General features: G+C 47.9%; 1 protein-coding gene across 1 annotated transcript in view; it reads right to left on the bottom strand.

Annotated features, from left to right (window-relative positions):
* Positions 1 to 1,301: 1,301 nt before the first annotated feature.
* PPEF2 (protein phosphatase with EF-hand domain 2) overlaps positions 1,302 to 18,457 on the bottom strand; it is a gene marked incomplete at its 5' end in the record, with an annotated part of 31,768 nt that continues 14,612 nt past the window's right edge. The window contains 6 exons of the mRNA XM_019498776.2: positions 1,302 to 1,922; positions 3,249 to 3,336; positions 6,576 to 6,739; positions 13,251 to 13,357; positions 14,387 to 14,529; positions 15,375 to 15,560. Of these exons, the coding sequence (XP_019354321.2) occupies positions 1,696 to 1,922; positions 3,249 to 3,336; positions 6,576 to 6,739; positions 13,251 to 13,357; positions 14,387 to 14,529; positions 15,375 to 15,560 (915 nt within the window). The remainder of the gene's footprint in view (positions 1,923 to 3,248; positions 3,337 to 6,575; positions 6,740 to 13,250; positions 13,358 to 14,386; positions 14,530 to 15,374; positions 15,561 to 18,457) is intronic.

The following is an 18,457-nucleotide window of genomic DNA, read 5'->3' as shown; positions in this document are numbered from 1 at the left end:
GCTGGAAAAGATTGAGAAACACTATAGTAGGTAATAAACTGATCATGAACTCGTAATGCAAGGCTAAATCTAAGGACAAACAATGCTTGAATAGACATATATATTAGGGTATGCTGCGTGTGATAGTTGAAGTGTCCACCTTGAAAAAGGTGGATGAAAAATTGGGAAAAAAACTAGAAAAATAAATGTTGTTATTTAAGGTCTGGCTTACAGCAAGAGGTGGAAAAACTAAACATATCAGACTTCTTACAGGAGAAAATGTGTATATGATCCTGATTATAAAATCTTTAAATTGTATATGAGGAAGTCCTTTGACCTAGCAGAAAAGGGGAGGATGAGATCTAATGAGGGGGGAAACTTGAAGCTAAACTAGAAACAAGGCACCAGTTTAAAGCAAGGGCATTTGGTAATTGGTATACCCCTCTCTTAGTGTTACTTCTATTTAAAAAAAATATTACAAATCTAAACACAGTTCAGTCTTATATGTTTATTTTTACAATACTTACAAGCTTTTAAAGCAACTTTGGCTACTGAAGATTTTCCCCAAGAACTCTGTTTTATTGAAATATTGATTCTGTGACACCCTAACTATGATTTCTGTAACAAGGATACAGTGTAATTATGGTAGCCTTTTTCCCCATGAGGTCTTCCCTACTTTTTCAACATACAGGTTTCCCTTGGTTTATGCGGGTCCTTTATACAAATTCGCTCTTATGTGATGAGCATATTTAGACCCATAATTTGTTATATATGAGGGAAATTCACTCTTTTATTCTATCAGCATAGATGCCTAACCCCTCCCCAAGCAGGTAAGTCTGTGGGGGCAGGGGGAAAGGCCGTGGCCCCACTCACCCCAGCTCCAGCTGCAGTGGCCCCAGGAATGGCTGGCACTAGCTGCCTGCAGCTGCTGGGCTGCACTGTGCTTCATCTATAACCCTGTGCCTGGGCTCACCCCAGCTCCTGGGCTGCACCATGCCCTGGTGCAGGCAGCTGGTGTCAGCTGCTCCAGCATGGGCTGGGGTGAGTGGGCTAGCAGAGCCCTGGGGCGCAGCACTTGCCCCAGCCCTGGCTGCAGCGGTCCTGGGAGCAGCTGACACCAGCGGCCTGCACCAGGGCGTGGTGCAGCCCAGGAGCAGAGGTGAGCGGGGACAGGGCTGCTCCCAGGTCTGCTGCAGCTGGGGAAAGGGTGAGTGCCACTCTGTTCCCTCCGCTTTGCTGCCTTGTACAGCCCCAGGAATGGCACTCCTCCCCCCGCACCTTCCCTAATCCCAGCCTCCCTCCCCCCCCCGGCCCCCCACCGCCATGGGAATCTATCCCTATCGTTACATTGTAAAGTGGGTTCACTTTATGCAAATTCAGTTTATGCACCCTTCTCCAGGAATGCATGCACAGCATAAATCGAGGGAAACCTGTACTTCACTTCTGTTTTAAGTTACCTAGAATTAAAGTGTAAGTTACCTACTTGGCTAATTATCTTCCCATTACCTATCAACTGTGCATTTTGGTGTAGTGACTGCTGTTAAACTATGAAAAATCTGATCTTGCTCTAAACAGTAACTCATTTTTCCCTCACAAATCTTCACATCTGCAGGCACATCCCTGGGTTTATGAGAGGTCTGGTGCATGTTCTAGTTTTGGAGACCATCCAAAGGCATTGCGCATGGCATTTTAGAGTTCTAGTGGGTGTCCAAGTAGCTACCTTTTACTACTTTTGGGGGTTGGTTTGGGCTCTGTTTTATCTTCACTGTGAGATCGCTCAATGAGGCGGAAGGCCTCCAGGAATTCATTGAAGTCTATATTTCCATCCTTATTGAAATCAATGGTGCGGGCCAGGTCATGGATACCATCATCTGTGAGCTCAAGATTCATGTGGGAACTAAACAGCTTCCATGTCTGCTGAAATTCTTCAAATGAAATGAGCCCTGCAAAGAAGAAATGTGAAGTTCCGTTTTACATAAAAGCATATGCTGTCCTTTACTTATGCATATCACTTATCTATGTCCCTTGAGAAGGAAACTGAAATGGGAGAGGTGACCGTGTGGCTAACACATGGGATTGACATTATGACCAGGTTCTGTTTCTGGTCCCATCTTGGATTTGCTGTGTGCAGTTCCCCATAAGTAAAATGGTGACAATATATTCCTTATTTTCCATTGCTGTCAAAGCTAAACTTAGTGTTAGTAAAATGCTTTGAGCAGCTTGGACAGAAACCCCTAGTGAAAAGTGAAACGATAACTACCACAAGTAGATAAGCTAAAATTTAAATGAAGGCTTAATACCCTTTGGAAAAGTTGTTTCAAACAGCTAATCCAAATTTACTGAGGATAGGTCCATCAGGGTCCATTAAAACTACAGGCATATAACCTCAAGCTCAAGACATCCCTAACCCCATGACTGCTGATACCTGATTTGGCAGCTCTTATGTTCTTATAGCTAAGGCAACATGCATGCTCAAAAGGCATTTGGGGTGGGAGAGGACATGCATCCTCTTAAATAATTTAGCAGCATAAAAATAATCCTAACTGGTCCTTGTTTACTACTTTGGAGACTCATACCTATAATCAGATAAGATTCAAGCCAGTCTTTGGATTCCAAGTGCTTTATTGTTCATGGCGGCTAGCTGTCTACTCCAAGAGATTAACTAATGGATATTTCAAGTGTCAACAAGAATGCTGTTCTACTTCCCCTGTTTTATTTTCCTAGGGAATCTAGGCTCATTTTAATGATTCTCTGCACTCCTACAGCACTGTTTCATCTCACTTGCTTAATATTTTATAAATCGCAATGTTTAAAAAGCCCCACTGAAGTACGTAAAAGCATTATCCTCATAGTACAGATGGGACACTGACATACTCAGAGGTTAATGTGGATTAAGCCCTTTAGTCAGTAAAAAAAGTTTCCATGGAAATTGTGGTGCACAAGCAGCTCACTAGTGGTTCCCTAAGGTTAGGGAAGAAATCTGTAGCAGAACTGCAGACCACACACACTATTTTGCCTTGACCACAAAATCCTCATTCCAACCAGATAATGCTGTTTGCAGTAAGGTCCTACTTTTCTCTAACCTTGGCTTCTGAGGAAAAAAGACTAAATTAGCCACATTCTGGACTGAACAGTAGGACTTTTGGTTTCCAGCTTGTACCTGAAATATAAAGCAAAACTGCCTTTGTGGACAATAAGTAAAGATGGGTACAAAGCTGGAACAGAACAGAATTTATTTAAAAAATAAATCAAAGGCAATATATGCTTACCTGAGTGATCACTGTCTATGATCCTGAAAATGGTCTCCAGGTTGGATCTGTTTCGATAAATGATTTCCAACATGCTTGACTGTATGTGCTAGAAAACAACACCACATTCACACTTTAGAAATTCTTTTAAAATAATTTAACTCTGCAGTTCAGATTATTTTAGGGTTATGTGGATGTTTTTTCTCAGCCTAGATACAAACCTATATCAGTAAGTCACACCATCCTACTTACTGAGGAGTCCATACATTGGTAAATGTCAGGTTGTATACAGGGATTTACACAGGACCATAGGACTGAAAGCCACAGTAGCCCACAGTACTCTTAGGCTACTGAGTCCAGGCCCCTGCATTTGTTAATGGCCATGCATCTGAAAAGGTTCACAAGGCATTTTCTTTACTCCCTGTCACAAATACTAGGGCTGGGCGAAACAACATCATTTTGATTTGACTTAGGTTTCAACGATTTGACGGAACAGTGTCTCATTTTGTTTCAAAAGCACTGTTGTTTTGTTTTGTCAAAACTGTTTTGCTGTTTTGATGCTGTTTGGATGTTTCGACCATAGGTTATTATAAGGAAACAAAATGCAGCAGGCAGATCAGGGGCTCGCTCGCACCCCGGGAGGGCTGCTGGGGCTGTAAGCCCCTGATCTGCCTGCCAAATGAGAGAAGCCAGGCGCTGCTCCCTGGGATCAGCACCAGGAAGATTGCAGCTGCTGCTGGTCCCAGGCGGCAGCACCTGACTCCTCTCATCCAGTAGGCAGATGGGGATCTTGCCCACACCCCAAGGAGGGCTGCAGGGGCTGCATCACAGTCCTCCTGGGGATGCAGGCCCCCAATCTGCCTGCCAGATGACAGACTGGTGCTGGGTGCAGCCCTCCCGGGGGTGCTGGCAGGCCCCCAATCTGTCTGCTGGCTGACAGGAGCTGGGTGCTGCCACCTGGGGCTAGCAGAGCTGGGGCAGATCAGCTCATGCAAGGACGCACTGCTGCCCCAATCCCAGGGTGGGGGAGGATCCCCGCATGAGCTGATCTGCCCCAGCCCCATATTGGAGTTGGCTCCAGGTGGGGGCCCAGGGCAGATCAGCTCGGGCGGGGACCCTGCCTGCTGGCTGAAGGGAGCCAGGTGCTGCAGCCTGGGGCCAGCAGCAGCACTGATCTTGGTGGTGGGTGCAGGCTGCGCCCAGCGCCAGTCTGTCATCTGGCAGGCAGATCGGGGGCCTGCACCCCAGGAGGACTCTGGCACAGCCCCGCAGCCCTCCTGGGGGTGTGGGCAAGCCCCCGATCTGCCTGCCAGATGACAGGAGGTGGGTGCTGCCAGCTGGGACTGGCACCAAATCCAGTAATCCTGGCTTTGAAACGTTTTGAGTTCCCTTGTTTTGTTTCAAAGCTGTTTTGAAGGCTTTTCTTTCATTTTGATTTTGTTGTTTCAAGCTTGAAATGCATCGAAACAGCTTCGAAGCTAAATTTCGCACAGCCCTAATAAATACTGCAGTTACAAACCACTCTCTATTAAAAGAAATTACAGCCCTCTGTAAGTAGAGAGCAGGGACTTTGTTAGCTTAATATAGCCTCAGATGAGAGATCACCTTTCAGAGATAATATGACCTAGGGCAGGGGTAGGCAATTATTTGCACCCAAAAGCCACTTAGGGAGTTTTGGTGAGCTGTTACGGGCCAGGTCAGCACCCTTTCCCTCCCCCCCCCAACAGCTCACCAAAACTCCCTGTATGACTCAGCTCCATGCACAGCAAGGCAGATGGCACAGGGCCACAGGACAAGTGGGGAACACCATCTGGGAGTGGGTTGGGTGGGTTGGGGTGGGGCTAGGATCCAGTAATACAGGGCCATGACAATGGCAGAGCCACAATCTGTTCCCTACAGGCCCCAGCGCTGGGCACAAGTTCCATGGGCAAGGGCATGTGGGGAGCAGGTAACAGCTCTGCCCCAGGCCCTGGCCCAGCGCTGTCACTGCCCTGTGATGTCCATGGAGACTGGTCATGGGAAGGGTGCATGGCCAGGCAGATGGGGCCATGGGTGGGGGGAGCAGCAGATGGGTGGGCCAGAATCTTGGGGCAATGACAGCACGGGTCCCAGCTGGCTGCCATGGGGCGATGGATCAGGGTGCCCGGGCAGCGGGCCGGGTCTGACAGAATTTTTCCCCTAGGCCAGGGATGGGCAAAACATGGCCTACAGGCTGGAGTTGGCCCACCAAGGGATTCTGCCTGGCCTAGGAGGCAGCCCGGGCTGTGGCACGTGCAGCCAGTCCCACTGCCCCTGGGTGTGCAATGGGTTTGGGGTGGTGCAGTGGCCAGACTCACTTCCAGCTAGCCCTCACAGTGGCAGCTCTTTCTGGCTGCTGCTGCCAGTGTTGCCGTCCACACCCACCACTGCCACCAAACCCAGCCCCACCCCAGCCTGCCCACTCTGCAGCCATTGCTGGAGTCGCTGGACAGAGTGGGCAAGCAGGCTCTCCATGGAGACCAGCGTGGGACCCCTGTGGGCAGGGCATCCACGTGGATGGGTGGGTGGGCAGGCAGGGTAGGGATCATGAGCTGGGATTGATTGTGCAGTGGTGAGAGTGTGGAGCTAGGGCATCCTTGCAACAGGTGCTGCTTCCACGGGAAGGGGCATCCAGGGAACAGATCACAACTCTGCCCCAGGCCCCGGCCCCGTGTGGTCACTGCAGCGATCCTGATCCTTGGCTGTGGTCCTGGTCCTGCCCACCAATGCTGCTCCTGGACGTTGATCCTAGCCTGTCCGTGGCCCAATCCCATCCACATGGCTGTGCACCCTGCCTGTCTCCATGGAGACTCCAAGACCACGGGGTGGTGACAGCATGAGGCCAGGGCCCAGGGCAGAGCTGTGATCCGTTCCCCACACACCACTGCCGACAGAACCAGTGCCCATCTCATGGTCATGTGGGGAGCAGTTCGCGGCTCTGCCCCAGACCCCAGCCCCATGTTCCTGATCCCAGCTCTGGGCCGCCCCCAGTGTCCTGGCTCCCAGACACTACCCCCCACCCACCCGTGACCCTATCGGGGCCACTTCGGGAGTTTTGGTGAGTTGTTGTGGGGTGGCGGGAGAAGAGAGGATGCTGACTCAGCTCAGCAAGAAGGAAGGCTGACCCAGCCTACTACAGCTCACTAAAACTCCTTAAGTGGCCCTCTGGCCAAAATAATTGCCCACCGCTGACCTAGGCTTTTCCTGGCATACCTCACCCCTGTGGGATCAACCGGCTTTGTAAATTTTGTGGTTAGGGGCTGTGTTTTGGTTCCAGCTTTCTGCCTTGCCTTGGTCCTTTAGGAAATGAGCAGACTGTTAGTTACTTACTTCTTGGCTCCTCTTTTCTATTGTTAAGTCATCGAGCCAGCACTTGTACTCCATCATGCCATTTGTAGTGTTGCGCACTAGCTGCGGTCTAAGCATACGCCATGGCAATCCTAAATGCAGTACTGACTCCACTGCAGTTGCCCAGTTGCTTAGTGTGATCAACCCTGTTTGAGAGAAAGAGCACCTCAGAAGCATTTTAGGAATAAAACTACTTACCTAATAACCCACTTCTGGGGTAGATCTGGCCATGGATTAGATGAGATCTCAAGGTCCAGATGAGCGCATATATGTGGTTTGTGGTACCTCAAAGCTGTCTGAGGCACCACAAACCACACACGGTGTATGTGCACCCATTCACCACACTGCTAATTTTTAGTGCAGTGCCAAAATTTGACACCAGGAGATCCTGGTGTCAAAAAAACCGCTGCAGAAAAAAGTGGCACAACACCTGGCAGCAGTGTGCACTGCCAAAAAGAGCCTGGTCAGCCAGAGCCATGCTTTGACTGCTGGCCAGGCTCTGAGTGGCTGGATTGCTGCTGCTGCTGCCCCAGGAGGCCCCCAGGACCCCAGGTAAGGCTGCTGGGCCCAGCTCAGGTGCTTGCCCCATCCTTCCCTACCCAACCCAGGTCAATTCACCATGTGCCAGAGCAAATATGTGCTGCTGCTTTTTGTGCCGTGGTAAACATGCACCTCTGCACATACACGCTTATTTAGATGCAACTAAGTATCTTTAACCACTTCCAGACTGCACTGCCATGTCATGTTTTGCCGGGACTCCTGTTTCTTAAGCTCATATGGGGGCAAAATTATGTTGCAGATTCCCCATTCTAAGAGTCAAGTGCCCAAGCCTGGGTTGATGAGACAAGAAGACTGACTGGCTACCAAGTCCTGTGTGTCATTGTTTTCCTCCTTTTCAGTGGTATAATGTGGCTTGATGGACTTTTACTGTTCCCTTCAACCTGGGTGAGTACTTAACATTCTTACCTAACCCTGATGATGTGTTTTCATCTCCCTGAATGTAGAAGCAGATGCCTAACTTGAGGTCTATGTTTAAAATATATGGGCAACATAACTGTACCAACAAAAGCCCCTCATCTTGACATGGTTCTACTTGCAAAACTGCACGTACACCAGGATAGACTGTGTTTACTCTAGACGTGTGTTTCTAGAATAGGATAACAGTAGCACTGAACTAGCAAGACATTTCTTGCCTAGACTTAGCATTTCTTGAAAAATAAATGCAGCTACCACCTGGAAGGAAGAGGCAGGCAGGCCTGCCTGGCACAAGTGAAATAACACAGGTTTGTTCTCTTCCATCTCTCTCTGTAGGGCTCTGGCAGTGAATAAAGAGCTCTTTAATGGTCAACATGTAAACATGAGAACAACTGTGCTCTTGTTCTCCCTGCTAGAAAGGTTAGGCTGGACAAAACCCCAAGAGGCCCTGCTTTGTGGCATAATCAGGTACACCTAGACCGGCCCAGCCAGCTGTTATCTAAGGGTGCTTGTAAATGTGATGGGAGATTAGTCCTTACAGTTGCATTCTATGTCCCTTAAATTGAAATGGATTTTTAATTGAAACTCACCATTTCAATTGAGGGGTTTCCATCACTGTTATGGCAAGGGCACTGATCCATTTTTTTTTTTTTTTGCCGGAGTCCCTGCCTCCCCCACGGCCAGGAAATGAGCTGCTGGTGGGCCGAGCAGCCCCTGAGGTGCAGCCCCAGTCCTTCCCTCCATGGCAGTAGCACCCCCTGGGGCCACCTGGGTGAGCTGCTAGCAGGCTGGATGCTGCCCTGGCTCAGAGGCAGCACCCAGCCTGATTCAACTCTTTTCTGACCCTGAGCTGGGGCAGCACCCGGGCCACTAGCAGCCTGCCCAGGCAGTCATGAGGGGTGCTGCCACCATGAAGGAAAGGACTGGGGCTCTTGTAGCTCAGGGGCTACTCACCCCACTGGCAGCTTGCCCCCTGGCCGCAGGAATAGAAGACACACTCTGCTGGGGAAAAAAAAAAGGATTGGGCCCCTCTCCTCTTCTGTCTTCAGCAGGTGCTTGTTGAAGGCAGAAGCAGTGAGGGGCCCAATCCTTTTTTTCTGAGGAGCCTGCCCACCTCTCCAACAGCCAGGGTTGAGCTGACTAATAGCTGCAACACATCATTGCAAATGAAACTACACCAGGATGTAATTTAGTTTGTAATGATACAAACTCATTTTAAACCCTCAAAACTCCTGCATGCATATGGTGTGACACCATTAAGCCACACAGTGACATTTTTGTCACGTGTACATGGTAATGGTGTCATGTGTACAAACGCCCTACGAGCTGTTCTTAAATACTGCCAGTAAAGGGGATTTCAATACCATCCTCCCTCCACAGCTTATTCCAGTGCCTAATTATACTTACAGTTAGAAATTTTTTCTTAATTCTCAATCTAAACCACCTAAAATGTAGATGATTATTTCTTGTCTTATATTCAGCAGAAACAGAGAACAAATGACCACTGTTATCTATATAACAACCTTTCGCATATCTAAAAATTCTGTCTCCCCTCAAACTTCTCTTTTCCACACAAAAAAGACGCTTTTTCCTAGCAGGTCATGTTAAGAGCAATGTCCTTAATAACTGGGCAGCTATACTCCAGCTTAGGCCTTGCTAGCCCAATGCAGAGTGAAATGATTACCTCCTGTGTTTCAAGTCACATTCCTATGAATACAAACCAACATGACATTTACTTTTCTCCCCCCAAAACAGTAGCATGTTTTTGACTTGCTCAGATTGAGGTCTACTATAACTCCTAGATCAATTTCTGCAATGTGGTTTCCTGACCAACTATTTCCTTGTTTTGTATTTCAGCATTTGATTTATCATGCTTAGGTGCAGTACTTTGCATTTATCTTTATTGAATTTCATCCTGCTGATTTCAGGCCATTTCTGCAATTTATCAAGACCATTCTGAATCCTGGCCTGGCTCTCCAAAATGCCTGTAACTTCTCTTAGCTTGTAGCCATCCCATTGTTTAAGTGTACTCCAATCCATAACCCAAGATGACAGTGAATGTTTGGATGAGAAAACAGACCAAAGATAGACCCCTCTAGGACCTCACTTGACTGTCTGACCAGTTTGACAGTGAACTCTTAATAAGTACTCTTACTCCAGTTTTCAACCAGTTGTGTACCTATTTTACAATACATTCATCTAGACCCTATTTCCCCATCTTCACTTATAAGAATGTTAAATGAGACTAAGTGAAAAGGCCTACTTAAAGCCAATATCTCTCTCCTAGAGGTAAGCATCTGTTCTCCTGCAGGTTGGCTGATCTCCTCCAAAGAGTTTTAAACTAGGCTCGACGGGGGACAGGGAACCGGTGGTTGATGTGAACCCACGGTTGGAAAGCCATGAACAAGGCACTGGACCTAACCAGGTAAGCACTAAGGGGAACATGTGCTATCAAGGGAAAGGGACACCAAGAGCATCCACTGGGGGCTAAAATGTCTTTACACAAATGCCAGGAGTATGGGGAACAAGCAAGAGGAACTCACACTCCTGCTTGCTAGCATGCAGTATGACCTAGTCGGCTTAACTGAAACGTGGGATTCTATGCACGACTGGGCGGTAGGCATTGAGGGGTACAGGTTGTATAGATGAGACAGAGTGGGGAGAAAAGGCAGGGGTGTAGCTCTCTATGTGAAGGAGGAGTACACATTTTCTGCCATCTAGGCAGGAGTGGAGGAGAGGACTATAGAGACATTGTGGGTCAGGATCCAGGGGGGGCCAGGAGAGAAGGACTTGGTAGTGGGGGTCTACTGCAGACCTCCTCACCAGGATGACGAGCTAGATGAGGTATTCTCCGAGCAGCTTTCAGATGCCATACAGGCGAGGGAGGCAGTGGTCATGGGGGACCTAAATTACCCAGATATCAGCTGGGAGGAACAGACGGCCCAAACAAGCCGCTCATGGAGGTTCTTACACTGTGTGCAGGACCTCCACCTAACCCAGGTGGTGTCCAGTCCCACCAGGGGTAGTGCCCTGCTAGACCTGGTCCTAGCAACAGGGGATGATCTCGTTGGGGACCTGCGGGTACACAGTAACTTGGGTGATAGTGACCACCACTTGGTAGAATTCACTATCCAGTGAAGGGTGACAAAAATATCCAGTGATGCTAGAGTTATAGACTTTAGAAGGGCCAACTTTACTAAACTTAGGAACCTAGTTAGTGAGGTGGCCAAACTCAAGAGCATTGGGCTAATGGGGGTCCAAGAGGGTTGGAAGTTTCTCAAGGGAGTGATCCTTGTAGCACAAAAGGAGTCTATCCCCTTACACAGGAAAGGGGCTAAGGGGATAACAAAGCCCCCTTGGCTGAACAGGGAGCTTCAGGAAAGACTGGGGGCAAAGAAAGAGATATATAGGCAGTGGAAGCAGGGGGCAGCCACCAAGGTGGCATAGACCACGCTGGCGTGCTATTGCAGGGAGTCAGGCAGGCCAAGGCAGGACTGGAGCTTAGGCTGGCTACAACAATCAAGGACAATAAAGAGTCCTTCTACAGATACATAGTGAGCAAAAAGAAGGCACAAAGTAGCATAGGGCCCCTGCAGGACAAATCAGGTCAGTTGGTGGTTGATGCAGACAAAAAGGCAGAGCTCTTCAATGAGTTCTTCGCTTCAGTATTCCTTAAGACTATCCCCCAACCTTGAGCATAGACAGATGTCCAAAAGGCACCAGACTGCCAAAGGTTAGTGCTGACTTAGCTAAAGAGCACTTGGAAGGGCTGGATGGGTACAAGTCAGACGGCCCGGATGACCTGCATCCATGGGTGCTGGAGGAATTGGCCAGTGTCATTGCTGAGCCTCTGGCATGGCTGTTCAAGTACTCATGGTACTCCGGCCAGGTCCCTGAGGACTGGAAAAAGGCCAACATGGTGTCCATTTTTAAGAAGGGAGGAGGCGGGTAACTTTAGGCCAGTCAGTCTTACCTCTATCCCCGGGAAAATACTAGAGAAAATCATCAAAGAGCATATTTATGAAAGCCCAGCAGGGGAAATGATGCTGAAAGGAAACTAGCACGGGTTCGTCTCAGGTAGATCCTGCCTGACAAACCTTATAGCCTTTTATGACCAGGTCACACACTGCCTTGACACAGGAGCAGAGGCTGATGTCATCTACCTGGACTTTAAGAAGGCCTTTGACACAGTTTCGCATCCTATTCTCATAGGGAAGCTAGCAGGCTGTGGAGTGGATGCTTACATGGTCAGGTGGGTGGCCAGCTGACTTAGGGACTGCACCCAGAGAGTGGTGGTGGACGGGTCATTTTCAACCTGGAGGGAGGTGGGCAGTGGGGTCCCACAGGGTTCAGTCCTTGGGCCAGTATTATTTAATATCTTCATCAGCGATTTGGATGAGGGTGTGTTGAGCAGCCTCTCCAAGTTCACAGATGATATCAAATTATGGGGCAAAGTTAATACACCAGAGGGCAGGGAGCAGTTACAGGCCAACCTGGACAGGTTAGATCAATGGGTGGAATGTAATAGGATGCAATTCAACAAAGATAAATGTAAGGTACTCCACCTAGGAAGGAGGAATCCCCAGCACACCTACAGGTTGGGGGATGTCCTCCTCAGCAGCTCAGAGGCTGAGAGAGATCTTGGCGTCATAGCTGACTCCAAGATGAACATGAGCCGGCAGTGCAACGAAGCCATCAACAAAGCCAATCACACCTTCTCATATATGAGCAGATGCATGACCAACAGATCGAGGGAGGTGATGCTCCCCCTCTATGCAGCATTAGTCAGGCTGCAGTTGGACTATTGTGTCCAGTTTTGGGCGCCGCTCTTCAAGAGGGACATGGGGGATCTGGAAAGGGTTCAGAGGAGGGCCACCCACATGATTAGTGGCCTCCGTGAACAACCCTATGAAGAGAGGTTGAGAGATCTGGATCTCTTCAACCTACACAAAAGATGGCTGAGGGGTGACCTTATGGCCACCTATAAATTTATCAGGGGAGGACAGCAGGGAATTGGGGATGCGCTGTTTACCAGAGCGCCCCAGGGAGTAGCTAGGAATAATGGATGCGAACTAGTGGAGAGTAGATTTAGGTCAGACATTAGGAAGAATTTTTTTACAGTAAGGGTGGCCAGGATCTGGAACGGGCTTCCAAGAGAGGTGGTGCTATCACCTAGCTTGGAAGTCTTCAAGAGGAGGTTTGACAGTCACCTGGCTGGGGTCATCTGACCTTGGTCCTCTTTCCTGCCAGGGGCAGGGGGTCAGACACGATGATCTATTGGGTCCCTTCCGACTCTATGATCTATGAATATAGCATTCCTATTGCTTTATCCCTACCCACTAGGTCAAATAGCCTGTTAAAGGTGGAAATAAATTTGATTTGACATAAATTTCTTCTTCTCAAATCAATCTCATCATCTTACCATTTTCACAAATTGACTGATTTTTTTCCCCTGATAGCTTTCTGGGCACCAAAGTTAGGCTGGCTTGTCTAGCACCACTTTGGATTATAGCATGCTAATAACACAGCTGAGAGGTGGCCAACGTTTTCCCAGTCTTCCCTCATGCCCCTTTCAATTCATTGCCAACACAGGCCTGGCAGATCCCAAACACAGTCTGCCTTGTTACAAATCTGTTGAGTTTCCATCAGTGAGTTCATATGAATCTCTTTATTTAGACTTACCAGTGTCATCCTTATCATAAGCTTTGAATGCACTGATCAGATGAGATGTGTGAGCGAAAAGCTTCTCTCGCAGAGCTCGAAAGGCTGACTCCTCCACTCTGCTGATTCTAGGAACAGCAAAGGAGAGAAGCATTTAAAGCCTTGTCATAGAGACAGAAGAGGGACTCTATCCCTAGCTGTTTCTCTGGCCTGTTCACAGAATGCATGGACATACACACCTCTCCATGAGAGTAGAGTCCATTTCTTGCAAAGGAATAAAACCACATTCAATTATGTGATAACCCACCAGGTAATCTTGGTGAGAGACGGTGTGCAATGACAAAACCAGGAACATTTGTGCCTGGCGCATGTGGGACTAGAAACCAATTCAGGTTTCCTAAATATCAGGTGGCTTGCAAGCACCTAGCATACACTGGTCATTAGTTTCTTAAGTGATCAGGTCAAACTGCCAGAGCAGATTAAAGGAACACTTTGAGAAAAGAAAGCTAGAAATGGGCCCAGAGTGTAAAGTCAGAAGGAATCATTATGGTCATCTAGTGCCATAGGTCAAAGCTGCTCACTTAGTAACTTCTGCATGAAGCCAATAACTGCTCTTTAAGCTACACCAGAGGTGCTCAAGCTTTTGGCCCCACAGGTCAGATGACCGGCACAGGACTGGTTCATGGACCAGATCGTGCCCTTTGCACTGGGATTGGGCCCTGGGGCTCAATGCTGCCACCTTCCATCCCCACACACCTGGTGCTGCCTTGACATGGCAGGATCAGGCCCTGGAGCCCGGTGCCAGCCCTGCACACCAGGAGCAGGCACCTGATCTAGCACCCAGAGCCTGGGGCTCTCCACAGGTCTGCAATTTTGGCCTTGGGGGAGCAGTGCCACTGTTTCCCACCAGCAAATTTCCAGATCCTTGGGGAGGCTTGCATGCCAGATTACACAGCACCAGGGGCCAAATCTGGACCACGGGCTAGGGGTTGAGCAGCCCTGATCTACACCATATCTTTGATGAAAGGTATCCAGTCTTGACTTAATAAAGATGTGAAGTACAGCCTTCAAGCCAGACTATCTAGGAGTTTTCATATCTGACATTTTGGGTAGATCTCCTCTCTAATCTACAATAGAAAAGTACCAGCAAAACTTGCCTTTGTCTCATGCTTAGTGTATGGGCTGTCTTGCTAGCTTGATACTGCACAAAATGAGGGACCAGGTCTGGCCCCAGTTTTACATAGGCTCCTCGGTTACTGCCAATCTCATAATAGTTTGAAGCTGAAAATATGGTTAGTACCTAAACCAAAAAACAAAAAAACCTCATGAAACAAAAAGCAGGCATTTATAGTCCATCCATAAGATATGTGTACATAAGGCATAAACCAACCAGAGCTGGATTCAAGGGGCAGTGAATCTAGTGCAACATATTTTGGGAAAAAGGAAACTAGTGGAATCTTTGAAAAGGAAAAAAACTCAGTGAATCAGGTGCCGTTTCTCATCTTTGCCATCTTAACTGTTCTCACGTGGCAAAATACTATTGACAGAAATCAAAGTGTAAGCTCAGAATAATCCTTCTGAAGTCATTAAAGTCACTCTGACACACTTGTATGTCTGACAGCACAGCTGGGTCCCACATTTAGTTGCTAGCAACCCCAACACTATCACATCTTTAGTTTAGAACAGAATATCTGTTCTATGATGGGAGTTAGTATGTAACTGTAATGAGATACACATGGGTTTACTAAGTACTGCACTTTTCAATGCATAGAAGTGAATCAGGGGTGTAGGTTGTAGCCATGTTGGTCTAAGGACATAGGCAGACAAGGTTCCTTGGGTGAATTTGATATCTTTTATTAGACCAACCCAAATAGTTGGAGAATAGTTATTAAGCAAGCTTTCAGGTTTTTGAACCCGATTGTAGTTTGAACCTGATTGTAGTTTGAAGAGGTCAAGGATGATTCAAATGTAGCAAAACTCCTCCAACTTTAACCTTGAATGAAGCAATGCTGGAACAGTTTTGCTACATTTGAAGGCTCATTCACACGCTCAAGACTCTTCCAAGGAAACCCAAACATGGTAGTGTGGGAATACGCCCAGCCCCACTTCACCTCTGCCCCTTTTGTTCGTTGCCTTATCAGTTACCTTTCGACTGTGGCAGAACTCGTAGCCTTCTGGCTTGCACTCATGGGAGCGGATCAGGAACTGCAGGTTGTACTTTTGCAGAAGTTTCTCTGTCACATCGGGCCCAAAGTAGCAGCCACCTCCTCGGACTGTATTTACTATGCAACCCTCCTGAGGCATGGGGTCACTCCACAATACATCTATAATCTGAAAAGATTGGAAAGATTTCCTAGTTGAATGCATGCAGCAATGCTGCGCACGGTACCTATCATTGCAGCAGCAGCAGCAGTTACCAAGAATTAGCACCCTGCACCATCTGAGATTCAGATGTTGCTGATGGTGAGTAGAGGGGAATATTATTATTTCCAATACCATGGTACAGCAACAAACAAGCACTCTAAATGATGTATAAGTGTGGGTGTATTATAATTCACACGGGCAGATTCAGAGGGGATGCAGTAGCACGGTTGCATCCCCCTTTGGCTCTGCTACACCTAAGCTCCTGGCTGGAGATTCTGCTTTCATGGAGCTCCAGGTGAGCACTGCTGCCAGTACTCCTCCCCTCCTTTCCCCTACTGCTAAACTTAGTGAGGGAAGGATAAGAAGCAGCAGTGTATATCCCCTTGGCTCCAGAGCCAAGTGCAAGCAGGGGCTCTGGTCAGACCCCACTTTGATCACATGGTGAGCTCAGCACTCGCTGGTCAAAGGAGCTTTGGCAGGAGCCTGCACTGCTGGGGCAGTGAGCTCGGAGCTTGCTGAGCATGCGTGACAGCCAAAGTTGGGTGGCTGGAAGCACCCTCTTTGCCCCATTTCTGGATCTGCTTCTGGCTGCATGCATTTGCACAGACAGGGCTCTCTGGACTGGGCCTTTGCTGAGAGGAGAATATTGTTGGTCTGTGGTGCTAGAAATATAGCAGGGGAAAAAATCCAGGTTGTAATAAGAGTCTTCTTCCCATTGCTCTCTCAGCTCAGCCCTATTTTGAATTCAAAGTGGACTTTCCTGTCCCAGGCCAGCAGGAGACTCATGTCCTAGAACAAGACCTCTTGAGAAATACTGGTGTCCTCATTGGGCTTAGCATTAAACTGTCTGGACCTCTGAGCACCATGCTGTAACAGGAAAGCTGACTTTGGTCATTCATTTGGATTAGAGCTGAAAGTTTCATCTCTTTGACCTTGACCCCTACAGCTTTGTACTGATAAAGCATGCAACACCCTGGGACATTTGGATGAAAGTGCCTATTATGCTACCATGAGGTGATTAGCAGGCTGCTTTGTAGGTCATGGGAGAGGCTTGCAAGTAAACCGGCTGGAGTGTTTTAAAAGGAGGGAAGAGATTTTCAGAACTGTAATTTCCCTCACTAGTTCTACTTAGTTTGTGTCTTGACAAAAGACTGCACAACATTCAGGCATGATGCCACACAGACAACTTAGACTATTACAGTAAAGACATTGCAAGTGGTCAGGTCACAATGACTTAAAATTTTAAAGGAATGGATTTTTGGACCAGCTGTATAGTTTGGAAAGCTATAGACAAGTTTCAGCTCCTTCCAAATGTCCTTCCTCCACTTGAAATTGTAGATTTTTTTTCTCCCACAACTCTGGGAAAGCAACTAAGTTGTTGGCACAGACACTGGCAAAGGAATATTAATGCTCCTTTTTTTGGTTCTGACAAGCAGAGATTCAGATCCTAGCTGTTCTGACAGATCTCAGGGAGAAACACCGATATCACCCTTCTCCTCCCCGTGCTCCCTTATTTCAAAATAGTGATGCACACCTGCATCTCAGCAGTGGTGTCCACAAGGACCATGGGCCTAATTCTCCACAGCCCCAGCCTTTGGGGAGTCTTTTACTATGGAGCAAGGCGGGTGGAAAAATTGTTGGAATGTTTCAATGACAACGGCAAAATAATCCAAACAGAAGGATGGCATATCGACTGCTTTGATTTCTCCTCTTTCCCCTTCACTCTCCCCCAAATCAAGTTCAATCCAAATTCAGTGTGTTTCGATGGAAAGCGCTAATTCTGACAAGACAAAACAGCATTTCCTGATAGAAAAATGTTCTGTTAGCAAATTTTTATTCTGTTGATACCTGCCCTGGCTTGATCATCTTTTTCAACAAGTGCTATGAATAGGGACCTACAGAATCCACAGCACTCGAGTGCACAGCGCCTCCTTTAATCTTGCACAGTCCCCCATGCTCACCTTGCCCCTTGCCTCCCCGCCCTGCTGCTGATTAGAGGAGGACACCACCATTCCCTCCTGATCAGCAGGGAAGCTAAAATCATGGTTTTAAACATGGCACGCAGGCACTGTTCTTGCCTTCCCACCTGTCAGCAGCTAACAGCAGGGCTGTCTGGGGCTCCTCAGCCAATCAGTGCCAGAAAGCAAAAACAGCACTGTATTTAAAACCACAGTTTTTGCCTTCCTGCTAATCAGGAACGAGTTGCAAGCGGGGTCCCTCCACCAATCACTGCGGGGAGAGGGGGTGGGGAAACCTGCAAGATTAAAGGAGCCACCGTGCACCCCACTTCCACCATGAATTCGGTAGGTCCCAAGCTATGACCAAGTATCTGTTCTTTTGTGTCCTCCATTATTTCCAAGTATTCATGGTATTTAACGCATATTCCATAGAAGCTATCACCAGAGATCCTAGTTTTCTGTTCGCCGCAGAAAACCATGGAAAAACGTGGAATCCACATTTTTCCACAACCTACAGAAAGCGTGGTGGTGTCCCGTGGCAAGTGACACTATTTCTGGTCTTTCTTATTTTTGCCTCAGTTTTTGCCCCTCAGCCAATCCGAGGAGATGCTGGTGATGCCACTGATTGGCTGAGAGGCAAAAATAAAAGCAGAAATGACACCACTCACTGCAGGATGCTGCTGCATTTTTAGTAGGTCTCGGAAAAACGTGGATTTTTGTGGTTTTTTCAAACAGATTTTTTTTGGTTTTTTCTCATGGAAAACTAGGATCCCTTCCCATCACCATGGTCACCATCTTTTGGCCAGCCACAATGACATCTTTTGGCCAACCAGGAAGCAAGAAATTATAATCTGATGGTGTGCTACCAAGATACAAATGACAGCACAGGACAAGTGGCAGGAAGCA

Source organism: Alligator mississippiensis, chromosome 2, assembly GCF_030867095.1.
Source record: "Alligator mississippiensis isolate rAllMis1 chromosome 2, rAllMis1, whole genome shotgun sequence".
Taxonomy (NCBI): domain Eukaryota; kingdom Metazoa; phylum Chordata; order Crocodylia; family Alligatoridae; genus Alligator; species Alligator mississippiensis.
This window is presented reverse-complemented; position numbering and strand designations above follow the sequence as displayed.